Source organism: Citrus sinensis, chromosome 5 (genome assembly GCF_022201045.2).
Source record: "Citrus sinensis cultivar Valencia sweet orange chromosome 5, DVS_A1.0, whole genome shotgun sequence".
Classification (NCBI taxonomy): domain Eukaryota; kingdom Viridiplantae; phylum Streptophyta; class Magnoliopsida; order Sapindales; family Rutaceae; genus Citrus; species Citrus sinensis.
In genome coordinates this window covers 17,359,709-17,376,365 of record NC_068560.1, presented here as the reverse complement: position 1 = coordinate 17,376,365, position 16,657 = coordinate 17,359,709, and the positions used below count along the sequence as shown (strand labels likewise).

Sequence of the window (16,657 nt, the reverse complement as noted above, 5' to 3'; positions counted from 1 at the left end):
ATTAAGAATTTTTAGCCCGCAAACCAATCCGCAAAATGGTGGATTGGATATGGATTGGATCAAATCCGCATTTGATCCGCAAATATATGGATTAGATTTAAATTGAATTTCACCAATCCGTGGATTAGATTGAATTAAAAATTTATAATCCGTAAAATCGTGGATCCAATATGGATTAATGTCTAATCCGCAAAATCCGATCCGCGAACACCCCTAATTATATGTCGAGTTAAAAAATAGTCTTAATGTTAGCGATGGTTCTTAAAAACTATCATTGAAAGTAAAAATTTTTAATGATTGGTTTTACATACAACGGTCATCATATGTCTAGTTAAAAATAGTATTAACGTGAATGACTTTTTTTTTTTATATACAAAGGTCATTATATGTCCATAATTTTAATGACCATTTTAATTTAATTTCTCTAAAATTAGGTAACACATTGGACAATTGTATTAGTGAGCACTTTGAATACTTAAAGAAGATGCACCCCATAAAGTCTTAAGAAAGAATAATGGTTGCACGATGAACAGTTAGACTATTTTAATGATCATTTTAAATTCCTATACCATGATTAATTATTAAAGAAACCATCATAACAAGTAATATAAAACTATCACATAAGATGATTGTTTTATGCAAAATCGTGATTGGAAATGTTTGTTTAATGATGAATATTAACAAAAACCGTCATAAAAAGTAGCAAAATATAATATAACATGATGATTTCATTGGACAACCATCATTAAAAAGAATATTTAATGATGGTTATGAATTAAAACTTTTGTAAAAATTTAACAAAAAAGTGTAACACATGACAGTCATTCACTACCAGAAAACAAACAATAGATGACAGATAGTTTATAATGGATTCTAGGCAAAATGACCTATATCATAATAATACGACAGACTCATGATAGAATTTTCAATCTATCATAGATAAATGATAGTTTTGTGATAGAAATATTTTTTACCACGAATTTATGATGGCTTTGTGATAAAATTATTGTATATCACAAACTTATGATAGAATCGTAATAGAAATTTGATCTGTCAAAAAATTGTGATAGAAAAGTTATTTTGACCATTTTTTACCCAAATTTTAATGCATTATTTAAAAAAAAAACAAAAGTTACGTTTTAATAATCGAAAAAAAGAAAATGCTAGCAAAACACTCCGTTTTGGTTACTTTTAAGTTTTAACATTCCTTTTTCTTTTTCTAAGTACTAAACACACACACACTTAGAAATCAAAATCCCTAAATGCTGGTTCTATCGTTCTTGCCGTTAACATACACTTTGTCTAAACCCCTCATTCTTGCTGTTCTTCTACCATTCACACATTGCCGTCGCCGTCATGCTTGATTTATTCTTCTTGTTTAGCTATCACTCTCCTTCCTATTAAGCTTGCAATATCCTCAGTTTTATTTTGTCCCCCATTATTGTTTGTCTCTTTCACTTCCTTCTAAATTTTTGTAATTAAACCCTAATTAACCGTTGTCAAGCACATGTTCGAGGACGATTGTGCCGATGATGATATCCTTTTTCCCAATGTCACAAGTAAGGCCCTCTCTAAGGCCATCGAGTATTGTAATAAGCATGACAAGACATCTAAGTTCGACGATCTCGCCACTACTGGCATCGATGATTATCTCAAGGCTTGGGATAATAATTTCGTCAAAGTCAATTAGGCCGCTCTCTTTAATCTCATGTTGTTAGTTGGCCTCTTTCTCTTTTCTTAATAATCAATTATTTCATTTTAATTTGTGATTAGGGATCTTGGTTTGTATCTAGGGTTTTCTTGATTAATTTTTGGGAATTTTCTTTTAAACTAATTGTTGATTAATTGATAAAATCAAATATATGATCCTTTTTAGAGATTGTTAATGGGAAGTTGCAATTCCACGGTGGAACCAAAAGTTGATCTTTGGTCAAATATGGATTGTTAATCAGAATTTTGAGTTTTTTTTAAATCAGAATCTAGTGAAGGATGGGTTAGTGTGGAGTGTTAGAAAATGTATATTTATAAAGGAGAAAATCGTCATTTTACATTTCAAGTCTTACTAACATCCTTACTTTTATGTATTTAAGCTTATTGTGATTTAATTATGTGTGTTTTATTTTAATTAAGCATTTTATGTATTTTAGGGGCATCATGGTCATTTCATAATAAATGATAGATTAGACAGCAAAACGGACATTACTTTTGAACTTAGGACAATCGAAAATCTTAGGAGGAGCATAAAAGGAAAAATGCACTGTTCACATGTACGGTACTGTCTATATAACTGTTCACAACACTATTCACATATACATAACGATGATGTGGCATTGACCGATGAGGTGTCACGATCCTATTGGACTAAAATTCTTATGCACTGTTGATCGGTGACGTGGCAGCATGTTAGTGGACTAAAAATCGCACGTACGGTAGATGCATATACACAGGATTATTTACAACCAAACCGCGTCACTATTCAAGCCGCCTAACTGTTCAAATCGCATGGTCAAACCGTGTTGCTGTTCAAATCGCGTATTGTTGACTGATGACGTGATACAATCGTGAGTGTGCAAAATGTTTTTGATATGATGGCCATGATTTACTCAGTGTATCTATAAAAAGGGGGGCTCTCCCCCCTAATTTGGCATTCCTAAATTCATTTTTTGAGTTCAAGTTTCTGTAATTCCTTCTCCATCTTGTATTTTCTATGTATTTTAATAAATTCCCATTTTGCCCCTAGTTCAATTATGAGTAGCTAATTTTCTTTTAAGCTTAGGTTGAAGGTGAAGTCTCAACATGTGCCATGGGTTTTATTTGGTAAATTTACTTTCTCTTCCCCTCTAATTATTGTGGATGTTTTGACTTTTCGTCGACAAATAGTAATAATCTTGTCTAAATACCTCCCTGGTTTCACCGGCTCTGTAGTACAAGGTTATTATTATTTGGCACGATAAGCCCTTAGTACCATATTGATTAAAGTGTGGTTCATGAGGTGTGGAAACCCCCCTCATGATTTAATTGGCATTAATAAGGAATATTTAGCCCATAGTGCATGTTGATGCGGATCCAGATACCCAAGTGCTTCAATTATAATAGTTTCCACTTTAATTTAATTCCGCCATTCCAATTTAAATTCTAAAATAGTCTAAATCACTTTCACCACAAATCCAACCTCCCTCATAGAAAATTAATTCTACATATAATTAAAATCCATCTCCTCGTGGGATTGACACTCGTCACCATTGATCTATTCTATAATAGATTCGTGTACTTGCGAGTTCAATAAAATTTGCACAACAATTAGGAATGAGAATTTTTTTTTTTGGTAAAGATTTTGCACTTTGGTAATTACTTATTTCAAAGCAAATTCGTGTGTTAACTTTTTTTCTCAAATAAATTTGTTCAGTGTGAGCACCAGCTCCATAGATAGAAAAGAGTGGCCAAAGTTCATGATTTTCAAGAGGTGGCAAGGCACAATAATAGAGATGACTGTTGGCTCGTAATTTGAAGGAAGGTTAGTTCATATAACTCAGCGGCTGTTTGATTTACTTGTTATTTTTTTTCTTGATCTCATGGATTTGTCTATTTTGTTTTCTCTTTACTGTTAAGATTGATTTCCCTTAATTTATGTAATTGATTTCTGTCAAGAGATTCTCTTGACTTATTGTATTTGTTTTATTTGCAATCCCTTTGATATAGGAATTAGATATTAGATTTATTCATTTCCTTATGTAGCTTATTAGCTCTGTTATATATTCATGTAATATCTTCCTGTAATGTATGAAAACAAGGAATCTTCTTCAGTTTTTCATGGTATCAGAGCGTTGACCCTAACACCTCTGAAACAAAACTTCCGCAACTCTTTTCTATACTGATTTTACTATTGTCATCCAAACTATTTCCACTACAAATTCTATTATTGGTCAAGGAACTCAAATGCCTATTGATCAAGTCATGTCTCTTCCATCCATAGATCCATCTGATCCACTCTTCATTCATGCCTCTGACCATCCAGGGATGATGCTTGTTCCAAAGGTTCTTGATGGAACCAATTATGCTATTTGGAGGCGATCAATGTTGGTAAGTCTTAGTGCCAAAAACAAATTAGGGTTCATCAAAGGAACCATACCTACACCAAATGAGACTGATGCTACCTATCAAATATGGCAACGTTGTAATGATATGGTTCTCTCTTGGATCTTTAACTTGTTAAGTCCAGACCTTGCCAACAGTGTTCTCTATGTGGAAACGCCTTCAGAAATTTGGGCGGATCTATAAGAACACTTCTCACAAGGTGATTTTTCTCATCATTATCAAGTTCAATGTCTCATCATTAAATTGAAACAAAACCAAGATTCCATTTTCACTTATTACACCAAAATAAAGACCTTGCGGGATGAATTGAAGATGTGCACCCCGCCTATTCCTTGTAATTGTGGAGGAATAAAACATCTAAATGATAGAGATGAAAAAGTGAGGCTCAAACAATTTCTTACGGGCTTGAATGAAACATATTCAGCTATTAGAGGGCAAATCATGTTGATGCAGCCTTTACTAATAGTCAAGAAAGCATATTCTCTTCTCTGTGAGGAAGAAAAGCAACGAGCGCTAGTTGAACACAAAGGAATAGATCAAAATCATGCCATGAATGTCAAAACTTAGTCAAATTTTAAACAACAAGGATCTAATTTCCAACACTAGTCCAATTCTCGTTTGTCTAAGAAACCGCTCTTGTGCACTTATTGTGATGGCACCACTCACACAGTAGACAAATGTTACTATTTGATTGGTTTTCCTGTTGGACACAAGTTTCATAGAAAGGATGTTCAACCACCAAATCGAACCCGTAAATTTACTGCAAATCAAATAGGAACTAAATCCTCTCAAGCTCCCATAAAGACAGTTCAAACATCTGATTCATCACATCAATTTACTCCCGAAGAATTGTCACAAATTAAAGCCTTCTTCTGAAATAGTAAAAATTCTCCTCGTGTAAATTATACAAGTATCTATACTCCTTTTTGTTCGTCATCCACCTTGCAAAATTTTAATTCAATGAATTGAATCATTGATAGTGGTGCTACAAATCATATAGCCACTTCAGACACATGTAAAACCTCTTCTCCTATGACTTTTCAAGTCTCTTTACCAAATGGCTCTCATGCTAAAATTACAAGTATTGGGTCAGCTCAACTGTCAAACAACTTATATGTTAAAGATGTTCTATGTGTGTACCTTCTTTTCATGTGAATCTTCTCTCTGTTAGTCAACTCACATTAGCTTTAAATTGTTCCATTCACTTTTTCCCTACCTTTTGTGTATTACAGGACCTAGCTACAAAGAGGATGATTGGCCTGAGGAAGCAATATAAAGGATTGTACTATCTTGAGCCACGTTCTGAGTTGTTATCTTCACTACCAAAATCTTATCAAGTCTCCTCTCCATCTGCCATCACTTGGCATCAACGATTGGGACACCCCTCCAAAGCACCATCTCAATTTTTGTCACAAAAATTTCTTTATTTTACGTTTGATTCTCAACATTCATGTGAAATTTGTCCTTTGGCAAAGCAAACTAGATTATCTTTTTCTTCCAATTCAATTCAAAAGCATGCATTCTTTTGATCTTATTCATTGTGATATTTTGGGTCCTCATCAAATTGCAACCACACAAGTGCAGATTAATTTTTGACAATTGTTGACGATTACAGTCGATTTACTTGGATTTTTCTTATGAAATTCAAATATGAAACTCAAGGTTGACTAAAATCCTTTATTACGTTTGTTAACACTTAATTTGATTGTTAAATTAAATGTGTACGAGCTGATAATGGCCTAGAGTTCACACCAATGAAACCTTTTTTTCTAGCCTTGGCATCTTGCTTCAAACCTCTTATCCTTATACACTACAACAAAATGGTGTGGTGGAATGCAAACATCATCATCTTCTCAATGTAGGTAGAGCTTTACGATTTTAAGCCCATCTACCATTGCAATTTTGGGGGGAAAGCTTATTTACTGCCACTTATCTCATCAATCGACTCCCTACCCCAGTGTTACACTATAAATCAGCATATGACATATTATATAACAAACCACCCACTTACAGACATTTACAGGTTTTTGGTTGTCTTTGTTATGCCACCAATCTTTAACCTTTAACTAAATTCTCACCACGTGCTCGTAAGTGTATTTTTGTAGGTTATCCATCTAATAAAAAAGCTTCTCAAGTCGTGACATAATTTTTCATGAGAGCACTTTTCTTTTTTCCACTTCCGATCTCAATACTCAATCGAATACTTCTCACACGTCTTTATCTAACTTTGATCCAAATCTCACCTCATCTTCACTTACACCACCTAACAATTCCTCTACAGAACCTACACAAAATCTACAATCTTCTACACTTGGCATCGACCCTTCCTCTCCCAATATATCCATTTCTCCTCCACCACATTTATCACCCACATCTTCTTCATAAAACTTAAATTCACCTAGCCCTGATCTTCGTCGTAGCAATCGTCTTCAACAACCTTCTGTGCTTTTACGTGACTTTCATTGTGGTCAGGCTAGTACACAACTGTGCACTTCTGCTGCAGGCTTTCCATCCTTTTCCAAGATAAAAAAATTGAAGATACTCTTAAAGATAGGATAAACATGTTGAGTACATGTCCTCAAAATTGATGGAACATATATCACAATAGTGGACAAATTTACAACCAGCACGAATTCAACATGGAAGAGATCATATTCGAACTTGGTATAGCATGAAAATGAAGATAAAAGCTTATTTTATTCATCTTGAATATTTTCAAATGATCCATCGTAAATTTGATAAGTGTCAACAAGGTATAAATTCCATTCAATTTTATGAATGTCAACTTCGAAATTATCGTTGTCATGTGAATCTTTCTAAAGACGATGAAGATACAATTTCCAGATTCGTGAAAGGATTATGTGCTGATATTAAGCAACGAGTTTTGTTACAAATTGTTGCCACTTATGAATTTTGGGATATCGTTAAAATTGCTTTAGAAGTTGAATTGCAAATCAAGAGAGAGAAAAAGTAAGCATTGAGAGATTTGAACGAGTACAAGAGCATTGTGAGAGCCAAAGAAGAAAAGATCAAGAGTTTAATATATTCATTTTGCCAAAACTACAATATGTGAGTTCGTTATCCAAGTAAGATTGTATCAAGGACTTCTCTTCGCTGAATGATTCTAATATCGAAAAACAACTTTCTTATGCCAATAAAGATCAAAACTCCCCAATGGAAAAAGATATTGTACTTGAAGACTCTAAAGTTACTAAAGATATATTGATTGTTCAAGATTTAGCCATTGGAGTAAGTGAAAACAAAGAGTTTACCCAAGATTATGAAGTTAAAGATGTTAATATAGAAGAGTAATCTTTGTTAGTTTCATCATTGGAAGAAAAGAATATCATGAAAGCTTCTTTTGATGATATTTCAAATGCACTTGAAGTTTACAATAAAGAGGTACAATCAGTTCTTGATTTGAGTTATATATCTAATGATATAGTTAAAATTGCGCAAGAAGCTCAAGGTGAAGACACCAATTGTTTTTTAAGATGACAAAGTTGATATGGTTTTACCAATTATTCGTGAAGCTAAGCATATTGTTCTTAAAGACCTAGAGATAATTGATTTTAAAGTTAAAGCCAAACTAATTATTCAAGAAGACCCAAGATAATTGATATGATTTTCTCTATTCATAGTGGAGATAAGAAAGTTATTCTTGAAAACCAAGATAAAGTTGATATGATTTAGAAGTTATTCGTTCATACATGACTTTACCATTTTATAAGGGTGACTAATAAAATCAAGAAGAAGATAAAGTATAAAGCATTTCGAGTTTCAAGGAAGATTGGTATGAAAGGCTACGAGTTCGAGCTCCAAGATACATTGCTACTCTATTTTAAGTTTCATCCACGAGATAATACTCTTTTGTTTTCAGCAAAACTCAGAAGACGAGTTTTTTTTTAAGAGGAGGAGAATGATGTAGGAAGCATATAGGATAAAATATTTTAGAAATTACAATATTTTAAGTCAATTTAGTATTTAATATTATTAGCGTTTATCTTACTTTATTAGGTTTATTTGAGTTATATTTTTAATTCTAATCTAACTAGGATTTTAGATTATTTCTCTTATTTGAGAAGGTTTAGGATTAAGTGAGTTACTAGAATATATAGGTTTATTATTCATAGTTTATTAGCACATACAAGCTTTCCTTAAATAATATTCTTTCCTTAAATAATATTCAATATTTTCTCAATTGAGATACTTTCTCCTTAGTGAAAGCCCTTCTTAAGTTTTCATGAAAGTATGCTAGACAAATATCTAGTATTGCTTCCGCAATGTGTTAAAATATTATTGCAAATTTATATATGAGCACATTATATAATTGCCTTCCCCTTGTATGGTATTATAATTTATGAGGGAGCTTCACATATGATCCATTAGAAAAATAGAAAGATTCCCACTTGGAGGAATTGACATAAAGGGCAACGTACTTCACCATCATATACATGGCAGCAGGGTCGGCTTTGTAATCATCAAAATTCTTCATGCTATATATATATTGATGGATCAATTGTTTCCAAGTTGGTTTGCTGGAGAATATTCACAATTTGAAAAAGCTTGTGTTCTTGGAAAGAAATATTTTCGTGTGGAAAGGTTGAGGAGCTGAGAGGCTCATATAGATAAAAAACTAAATGAACTTTGGTGGATAATGGAGCATTTATGGAAACTCATTTTTCCAAATCTTGACTTGTCAATACAGTTTGATAAATCTTGTACCATCCTCAACATCTTTCCGAAATCTAATCGCCTTGAAAGTTGCAGCTATTCGAGACTAATAAGCTAATTAGTAACAACCTAAATAGCCAAAAGTCTTGTGCCTCTTATGACCTATTTGGTATTGAGGTTGGATAGCTGTAATTTTGAACTTACAACATTAAAGTGTTTGGTAAACACTAGCTGCTGTAAATTAAAAGCTAAGTTGATTTGATCCCACACTTATATGACGAAAAACCTATAATATATTTACTATTTTTGTTTAAGATTATTATTTTAAAAAATTATATTTACTACACATTATCAACTTTTATTTCATAGTTATAATTTTTTTTTTGTTTATAATAGATGTACCTTAAAAATTATAGTATTTCAATAACATATAGTACGGGGCCTTAGATAGGTGGAATTTGATATGCTTTTCTTTATATAAGTTTTTGTCAAAGTTGGTGGGCTCAAAAGCCACCAAATTTGATTAACAAAAGCAACACTGGATTCAGTGCCGCATAATTTGAAAAAAAAATTATATATATAATATAATATAAAATATTGCATGAACGGTAGCCAATTTTGTCTATAAAAGGAGGATGCTCCTCCTCATCTCATCATCCTATTTTTTTTCATCTTATTTATTCTCTTAAGAGAGATGAGTAGAGAGTTGAGAGTGTCAGAGCTTTAAGTTCTTGTTATAGTAATCTGAGAGATTGGGTGTATTGGAGTTCTGGGTAGTGAGGCAAAATATTACAATACTTGTAATCCTCTTTTCACTAGTAAAATTTTATCTTTCTATCTTCTCCCATGGAAATAGACTAAAAGTCGTACCATGTAAATTCTGGTGTCCCTATATGATTCCGTTGTCTTAATATTTCTCAATTTCACTTAGTTGTGTATTTGCTTCACCTATTAATTTCCTAATAGTGGTATCAGAGCCATTAGTTGTATATTTTGAAGTTTGGGTATTGCTCACGTAGACGACACTGTTCACGTATATAGTACTATTAACATATATGATTACTGTTCATGTGAAATAGTGGGTGCGGTCCAAGAATTTTGTGTTACAAAGTAGAGAATAATGGTGTGAGTGGAGTAACCGTGTGGTTTTGTACATGTCTAAGAAAATTCTATCACAAAGGCGATAACAGCCTAAGGAGGCTGGGTTTTAAGTGGGACCATTGTGACTTCTCCAGTCTTTCTTGGGAACTTGGTGTGCATTTTCACGTATACGATCACTCGCAACTTTTCAAGGTGGTACACTAATTTGTGTATGGTACTTATCAACAAAATGACAACAAAGTTTGAAATTGAACAGCTCAACATGAGTAATTTCTCACTGTGGCAAATAAAAAGGTGGGCAATTTTGAGGAAAAATAATTGCTTAGAAGCAATTGGAGAAAGGCATACAGGAATCATTAATGACAAGTGGAATGAGATGGATGGCAATGCAATTGCTGATTTACACATGGATGGCAATGCAATTGATGATTTATACTTGGCACTTGCAAATGGGGTGTTATCTAGTGTTGCGGAAAAAAAGATAGCAAAGGGTATTTGAGATACTCTCATAAAATTGTACAAGCTAAAGTCATTGTACAACAAGATCTTCTTGAAGAGGAGACTCTATACTTTTCGAATGGTGGAAACCACATCGTCAACTGACCATATCTACACTCTAAAAACTTTATTTTCACAATTTACATCTTTGGGTCACAAAATAGAAGAAACTAAACGTGTGGAGCTTCTACTTGAAAGTCTACCTAACTGGTAAGGTCAACTCATCATCAATCTGACAAACAATATCCTAATGAAGTACCTGGTCTTTGACGATGTTGTAGCCTCTATTTTAGAGGATGAGAATAGGCACAAGAACAAGGAAGACATGCTGAAAATTGTGAAAGCCTTGGCTTTGGCTACCTTTGAAGTGCTTTGGATAACCTACTTGCTTAAAGAATTACAAATACCATTGCTTCAAACCCCGGTGCTTAATTGTGATAACAAGAGTGCAGAAGCATTGGCCAGCAATCCAAGATATCATTCCAAAACCGAAAACATTGAACTTGGTTTGCATTTTGTTTGAAGCACATAGCATAGAAAGAACTTCAAATTCAACATGTCCCAAGTTATGATCAAGCAGTAGATATATTCACCAAATTCATCATGTCCCAAGTTGTGATCAAGTAGTAGATAGCTCTTGATCAATTTAAGTATCTTAGGTTCAAGCTCAATGTGTCTCCTAGACCTTGAGGTTTAGGAGGGTTGTTAATATAGTGAGCTAGTTGAGCTTGTTACACGTGTGAGCTAGTTAAGTTTGTTTCGGCAAGTTAGTTAAATTTGTTAAGAATCTCTTGTAAAAGGCCTAGATTCAGCTAACATGTACAGTGTATGTGTACAACATTTTAGAATTCATTAGATCTCACTACTAGAAAAATGAGTTTTACTGACACATCGTTACTGACACTTTGCAAAAAGTGTCAGTACTTATGTACATATGCACCATTTTCCGCTTTTGACAAATAGGAATCAAGGATTAATGATACTAGGGTGTCAGTAAAGTAAACATCAAAAATCACTAACACTAAAGTATCAATGATAAAAAAATTCATAAAAATTTTGTTTTAGCTCCAACTCGAACCTGGGAGCTCTAAGATTTAAAGCTTTAATGTTTGGAGCACAGACCATCAAATCTCGATGAGTCAAAGTCATAATAATATTTAAATTATTAAAAAATGAAAATATAAATAACAATAACATAAAACACACTTGTTCTCCCCATCTAGACTATATCGATTGTCTCTATCTTGCTTTCATCGTTCACTTTCGCTTTCGTTTTTCTCTTCTCGATCTCTTCTGTTTTGCACTATCCATTTACAAATTAAATTCAATTAATTTAGATAGATAATGAAAACCTAAAACTCTGATTCGTTTTTCCATTTTCCCCAAATTGAAACACAAACCAAAACCCTAATCGCTTGTTATCGAAGGGGTTTTTCTCCAACTTAACCATCCTGTGGCTATACTAGGCAAGCAAGTAAAAGCCATCGACAAGGGGTGAAGTGGCACCATCGGTTCGGTATTCAGGTAATCTCATTCTCCCTGACAAGTTAAGTCCAGAGAAAGAACTGTAGAGGAGGTTATCAGCTGGTAATGGCGGAATGTTTTATTTTTTTGTGCAATTTAATTATTGGGTTTGTTTTAATTTGGCTTATGAATAATATTTTTGAATTTTTATTTTTGGGTTGTTTCAGATATTCAGAAATTGAACAGTCGTGCAACCCTGGTGGGTTTTGTTTTCCAAATATTTTTATTTATTTATTTTTTCGTAACTTGAAATTTTTGTTCTTATTTTTCTATATCTTCACTCACATGCAGTCCAAAAATACAGGCATTTTAAGTGGTGCATTACTTAAACTCAAAACACTTGCTGCTGCGACTCAGTTTTTTCTGCCACATTTGAGGTCAGTTTCAAACTTTTGTGCATGTGATTTACTGTCATTGTTATTTAAAACTAAGAATGTGCATTTTTTTTAGTTTCTGAAATAAACTGTTAGCTCTGTTTCTTAACTTTGAGCAATAAGTTAGTTGATTTTGAATGTACTAAAATATGAAATTTGATTTTAGCTTTTGCCTTTGTGATTAGGAGATGATTGTTTGGGTGTTATATTAGCTGAATGACTGTGTATTTAGTGGTTACAAACTATTTACATCTCTGTTTCATGTAAAGAGAGGCAAATTTTGTTATATAATCCTACTTGTTTATTTATTCTGTTTTGGTTGGACGATTTGTAATAGAGACAATGACTATGATATGAATTAATTAAGTTCGTGGTTGTGAGTATTTTGAGATTGTATAAAGTTGATGATTTGTGTTTGATTCAATAAAGAAATGCTTGTTTTAAAGTAGTTCTGCATGTTGTATTTGAAGTTAAAAAATGATTTATAGAATCTTAAAAAATGGCTTGCAAAGTGGTATGAAGACATTATTTATTTGAACTCTTAACTTTTGTTAGTTACTTGACTTATGAATTAGTTCGACTACTTAAAAAGCCATTAGCACCCATCTTACCTATTAATCTCCTATTTAAGTTTCAAAACTTATTTTGTTTCAATTTCAGGATTTTGTCTAAATTATTATTATAATTAATGATTTATAGGGCTATTAATGATTTTCCAGAATTATAAGTTTATTATTACAACTATAATCATAATAACATTGAACTTTAAATTAATCATGCAATTTAATTAAACTTAAACTAACATTACATATGTGAACAGGTAAAATATTTGAAATGGACAGAAGTTGGATAACTTGTGATAGATTGTCTGTAGAGTATCGTTCTGGAGTTGCTGATTTCTTAGATTTTGCCATTTTGAATGCTGAAAATCGAATGTCAATTAGATGTCCTTGCACCTTTTGTTGTAATATGGAGTTTCATACTCCTCAACAAGTGAAGGATCATTTATTTGAAAAAGGTTTTCTCCCAAGATATATTGTTTGGACTTGGCATGGTGAGACTGACTCTAAATCTACATTTACAAACTGTGAAGACCATTCACATAGTCAAAGATTTAGATGTCATGATTACAGTAATATAATTGACATGGTCGAAGATGCTTACGAGCATTGTGATAGAGATCCTAGTTCTTTTAAGGATATGCTTGAAGATGCTGAAAAGCCTTTGTACCCGGGTGCAAAACATTCAAAGTTATCTAGTTTAATGAGACTTTACAATGTGAAAGGGAACTATGGGTGGTCCGATAAAGGGTTTTCTGCTTTGTTAGAAGTCCTTGCTGATATTTTGCCAAATAATAATACTCTACCTATGTCAATGTACGAGGTTAAGAAAACAATGAAAGTGCTAGGCTTAGAGTATGAAAAAATACATGCATGTCCAAATGACTGCATTTTGTATAGGAATGAATTTGCTGATCTTGCTGAATGCCCAAATTGTGGAGCATCTAGGTATCAAAAAAAAAAAAGATAGCTCAACAAAATTTAGGAAAGGGGTTCCTAAAAAGGTATTATGGTATTTTCCACCTATTCCTAGGTTGAAAAGATTGTTTCAATCAACACAAACAGCTCAAAATTTAACATGGCATGCTAATAAAAGAATTAGAGATGGCAAACTTCGCCACCCAGCAGACTCACCAGCCTGGCAACTAATTGACAATAAGTGGCCAAAATTTGCACAAGAACCTAGAAATCTCCGTTTAGCTCTCTCAACTGATGGGGTTAACCCACATAGTACACTTAGCACTACTTATAGTTGTTGGCCTGTTATATTAATAACATATAATCTTCCTCCATGGTTGTGTATGAAGAGAAAGTTTTTGATGTTGTCACTTTTGATATCTGGCCCTAAACAACCTGGAAATGATCTAGATGTATACCTAGCACCTTTGATTGAGGACTTAAAAACTCTATGGGATGTAGGTATTGATGTTTATGATTCTTATAGAAAAGAAACCTTTAATTTACGGGCTGTCTTGATGTGGACAATTAGTGACTTTCCAGCATACGGAAACCTCTCTGGTTGTACTGTTAAGGGCTATTATGCTTGCCCAATTTGTGGGATAGACACTTGTGCATGTTGGCTGCCACATAGTAGGAAAATGTCATATATGGGCCATCCCCGCTTTCTACCACTCGGTCACCTATTTCGGAAACTGAAAAAGATTTTTAATGGGAAGCAAGAGTGGAATGAGCCTCCTAAAACTTTGTCTGGTGAGGAAATCTTTAATATGGTGGAAGATATAGATATTAAGTTCGGGAAAAAGAAGGCCAAAAAGCGGAAACATGATGGCGGTGGTGGTGGTGGTGGTGATGAGAACATAACTGAAAAATTGTACAAAAAAAAGTCAATCTTTTTTGAATTAGATTATTGGAAGCATTTATTAGTTCGCCATCAATTAGATGTGATGCACATTGAAAAAAATGTGTGCGAAAACATATATGGCACATTACTTCATCAACCAGGCAAAACAAAAGATGGGATTAATGCTAGAAAAGATCTTGAGTCTTTGAAGATCAGGGGAAAACTAGTTCCTGATGAAACAAACAAAAAAAACAAAGTCCTACCTCCAGCTCCTTATACTTTGAGTAAAAAAGAAAAAAAACAGTTTTGTGAAACCTTGCTGAGTGTGAAAGTCCCTGATGGGTATTCTTCCAATGTCCAAAACCTTGTTTCAATGGATGATTGTCGACTTCAAGGCCTTAAGTCCCATGACTGTCATACTTTGATGCAACAATTTCTACCACTAGCCATTCGAAACTGTTTGCCTATAAATGTGAGAACGGCCATAATCAGGATGTGCTTCTTTTTTAATACATTGTGCTGTAAAGTGGTAGATCCTAATACTCTTGACCAATTGCAAGAGGAACTTGTAATCACTTTATGCTTACTGCAGCAGTACTTCCCACCTAGCTTTTTTGACATAATGATCCATTTAACAGTCCACTTAGTTGAACAAGTTAGGTTATGTGGGCCTGTTTATCTTCGATGGATGTATCCTTTTGAGAGACAAATGAAAACTCTCAAGGATTATGTTCGTAATCGCTACCGCCCTGAGGGTTGTATTGTAGAAAGTTATATTGCAGAAGAAGCACTTGCATTTTGTGCTGAGTACCTCTCAAATTGTGATGTTATTGGGCTGCCTACTGGTTGTCCAACTGATTTATCTATCGAAAAGCCTTTGGGAGGTGCAAACATAAAGGTGGTTGATGATCCTTTGTTGGCACAAGCACACCGGTGTGTTCTAATGAACACCCCTGAAATCCAAATATATATCGAGTAAGTTGTTAATTTTTCAAAAAAATATTACTATTGTATTATTAGATTAATATACTAGTTTTTAAATCTTAATATGTTTCACTGTAGGGAGCATATGCATTATTTGGCATCAAGAAACCCCTATAAGCAAAAACAAATCTGTGGTTGCAAAATGAACACATATGAACATTTTCTGGTTGGTTACAAGCAAAGGTTAGAATTACTTAACTAAATACAATATAGGATATAAACTTAACAAGATTTTTCTACATGTTACTAATTACTGTACTTGTTAAATTAATTTATAGGTGGCACATGATAAAGCAAATAATGTGCCGATTGACGAAATAGTGTGCTGGTTAGCAAACAAACCACGCTCAAGCGTGGTGACCTTCTCTGGCTACGAGATAAATGGCTTCAATTTTACAACGAGGGACCGGGACTGTAATCGTGTGACCCAAAATAGTGGTGTTAGGGTTGTTGCTAACACTCTACAGATTTCAAGCTCAAAAGATAAAAGTCCTCATTTTGGAGACATGACATTTTATGGAGTCATTGATGAGATTTGGCAGCTTGATTATCTAATGGTTAAAAAAACACTTTTCAAGTGTGATTGGGTAGATGATAGAGGGGTTTGCACTGACAATTTAGGTTTCACTGTAGTTGATTTAAATCGGATTGGCTATAAATCTGATTGCTTTATTCTGGCTTGTCATGCAATGCAAGTATTTTATGTAAAGGACCAGCTAGAGAATAATAAATCAATAGTTTGTTCAGTGACCGACAAAGCTTATAAGTTAAATGGGGAAAGATGTGAAGACGTGGATGTATTTTCTCCATTATCTAACAAACTTCCAGTATGTGAGTTGGATGAGAAAGATGATGAAGGAATTTATGACAGAAAAGATTGTGATGCTATTCCAATAGATATTGATTTAGAAAATCAGTGAATGTATTATTGTAGTTAGTTTCCAGCACCAATTTTCAAAGTTTTCCAGTAAGTGATTTATTTATTTCATTATATGCTATTGCTCTTGTATTAACTTATTAATCTAAATGATATACTTATTTATTTT

At 33.4% G+C, this 16,657-nt stretch overlaps 1 protein-coding gene across 1 annotated transcript; it reads left to right on the top strand.

Annotated features, from left to right (window-relative positions):
* The first annotated feature begins 10,099 nt into the window (after nt 1-10,099).
* Nucleotides 10,100-16,531, top strand: LOC127902300 (uncharacterized). Its single transcript, XM_052441157.1, has 9 exons — nt 10,100-10,361; nt 10,650-10,874; nt 12,060-12,091; nt 12,184-12,269; nt 13,130-13,774; nt 13,860-14,632; nt 14,789-15,602; nt 15,690-15,777; nt 15,890-16,531. The coding sequence occupies exons 1-9, from the start codon at nt 10,100-10,102 to the stop codon at nt 16,529-16,531; spliced, it is 3,567 nt and encodes a 1,188-aa protein (XP_052297117.1).
* The last annotated feature ends 126 nt before the right edge of the window (nt 16,532-16,657 follow it).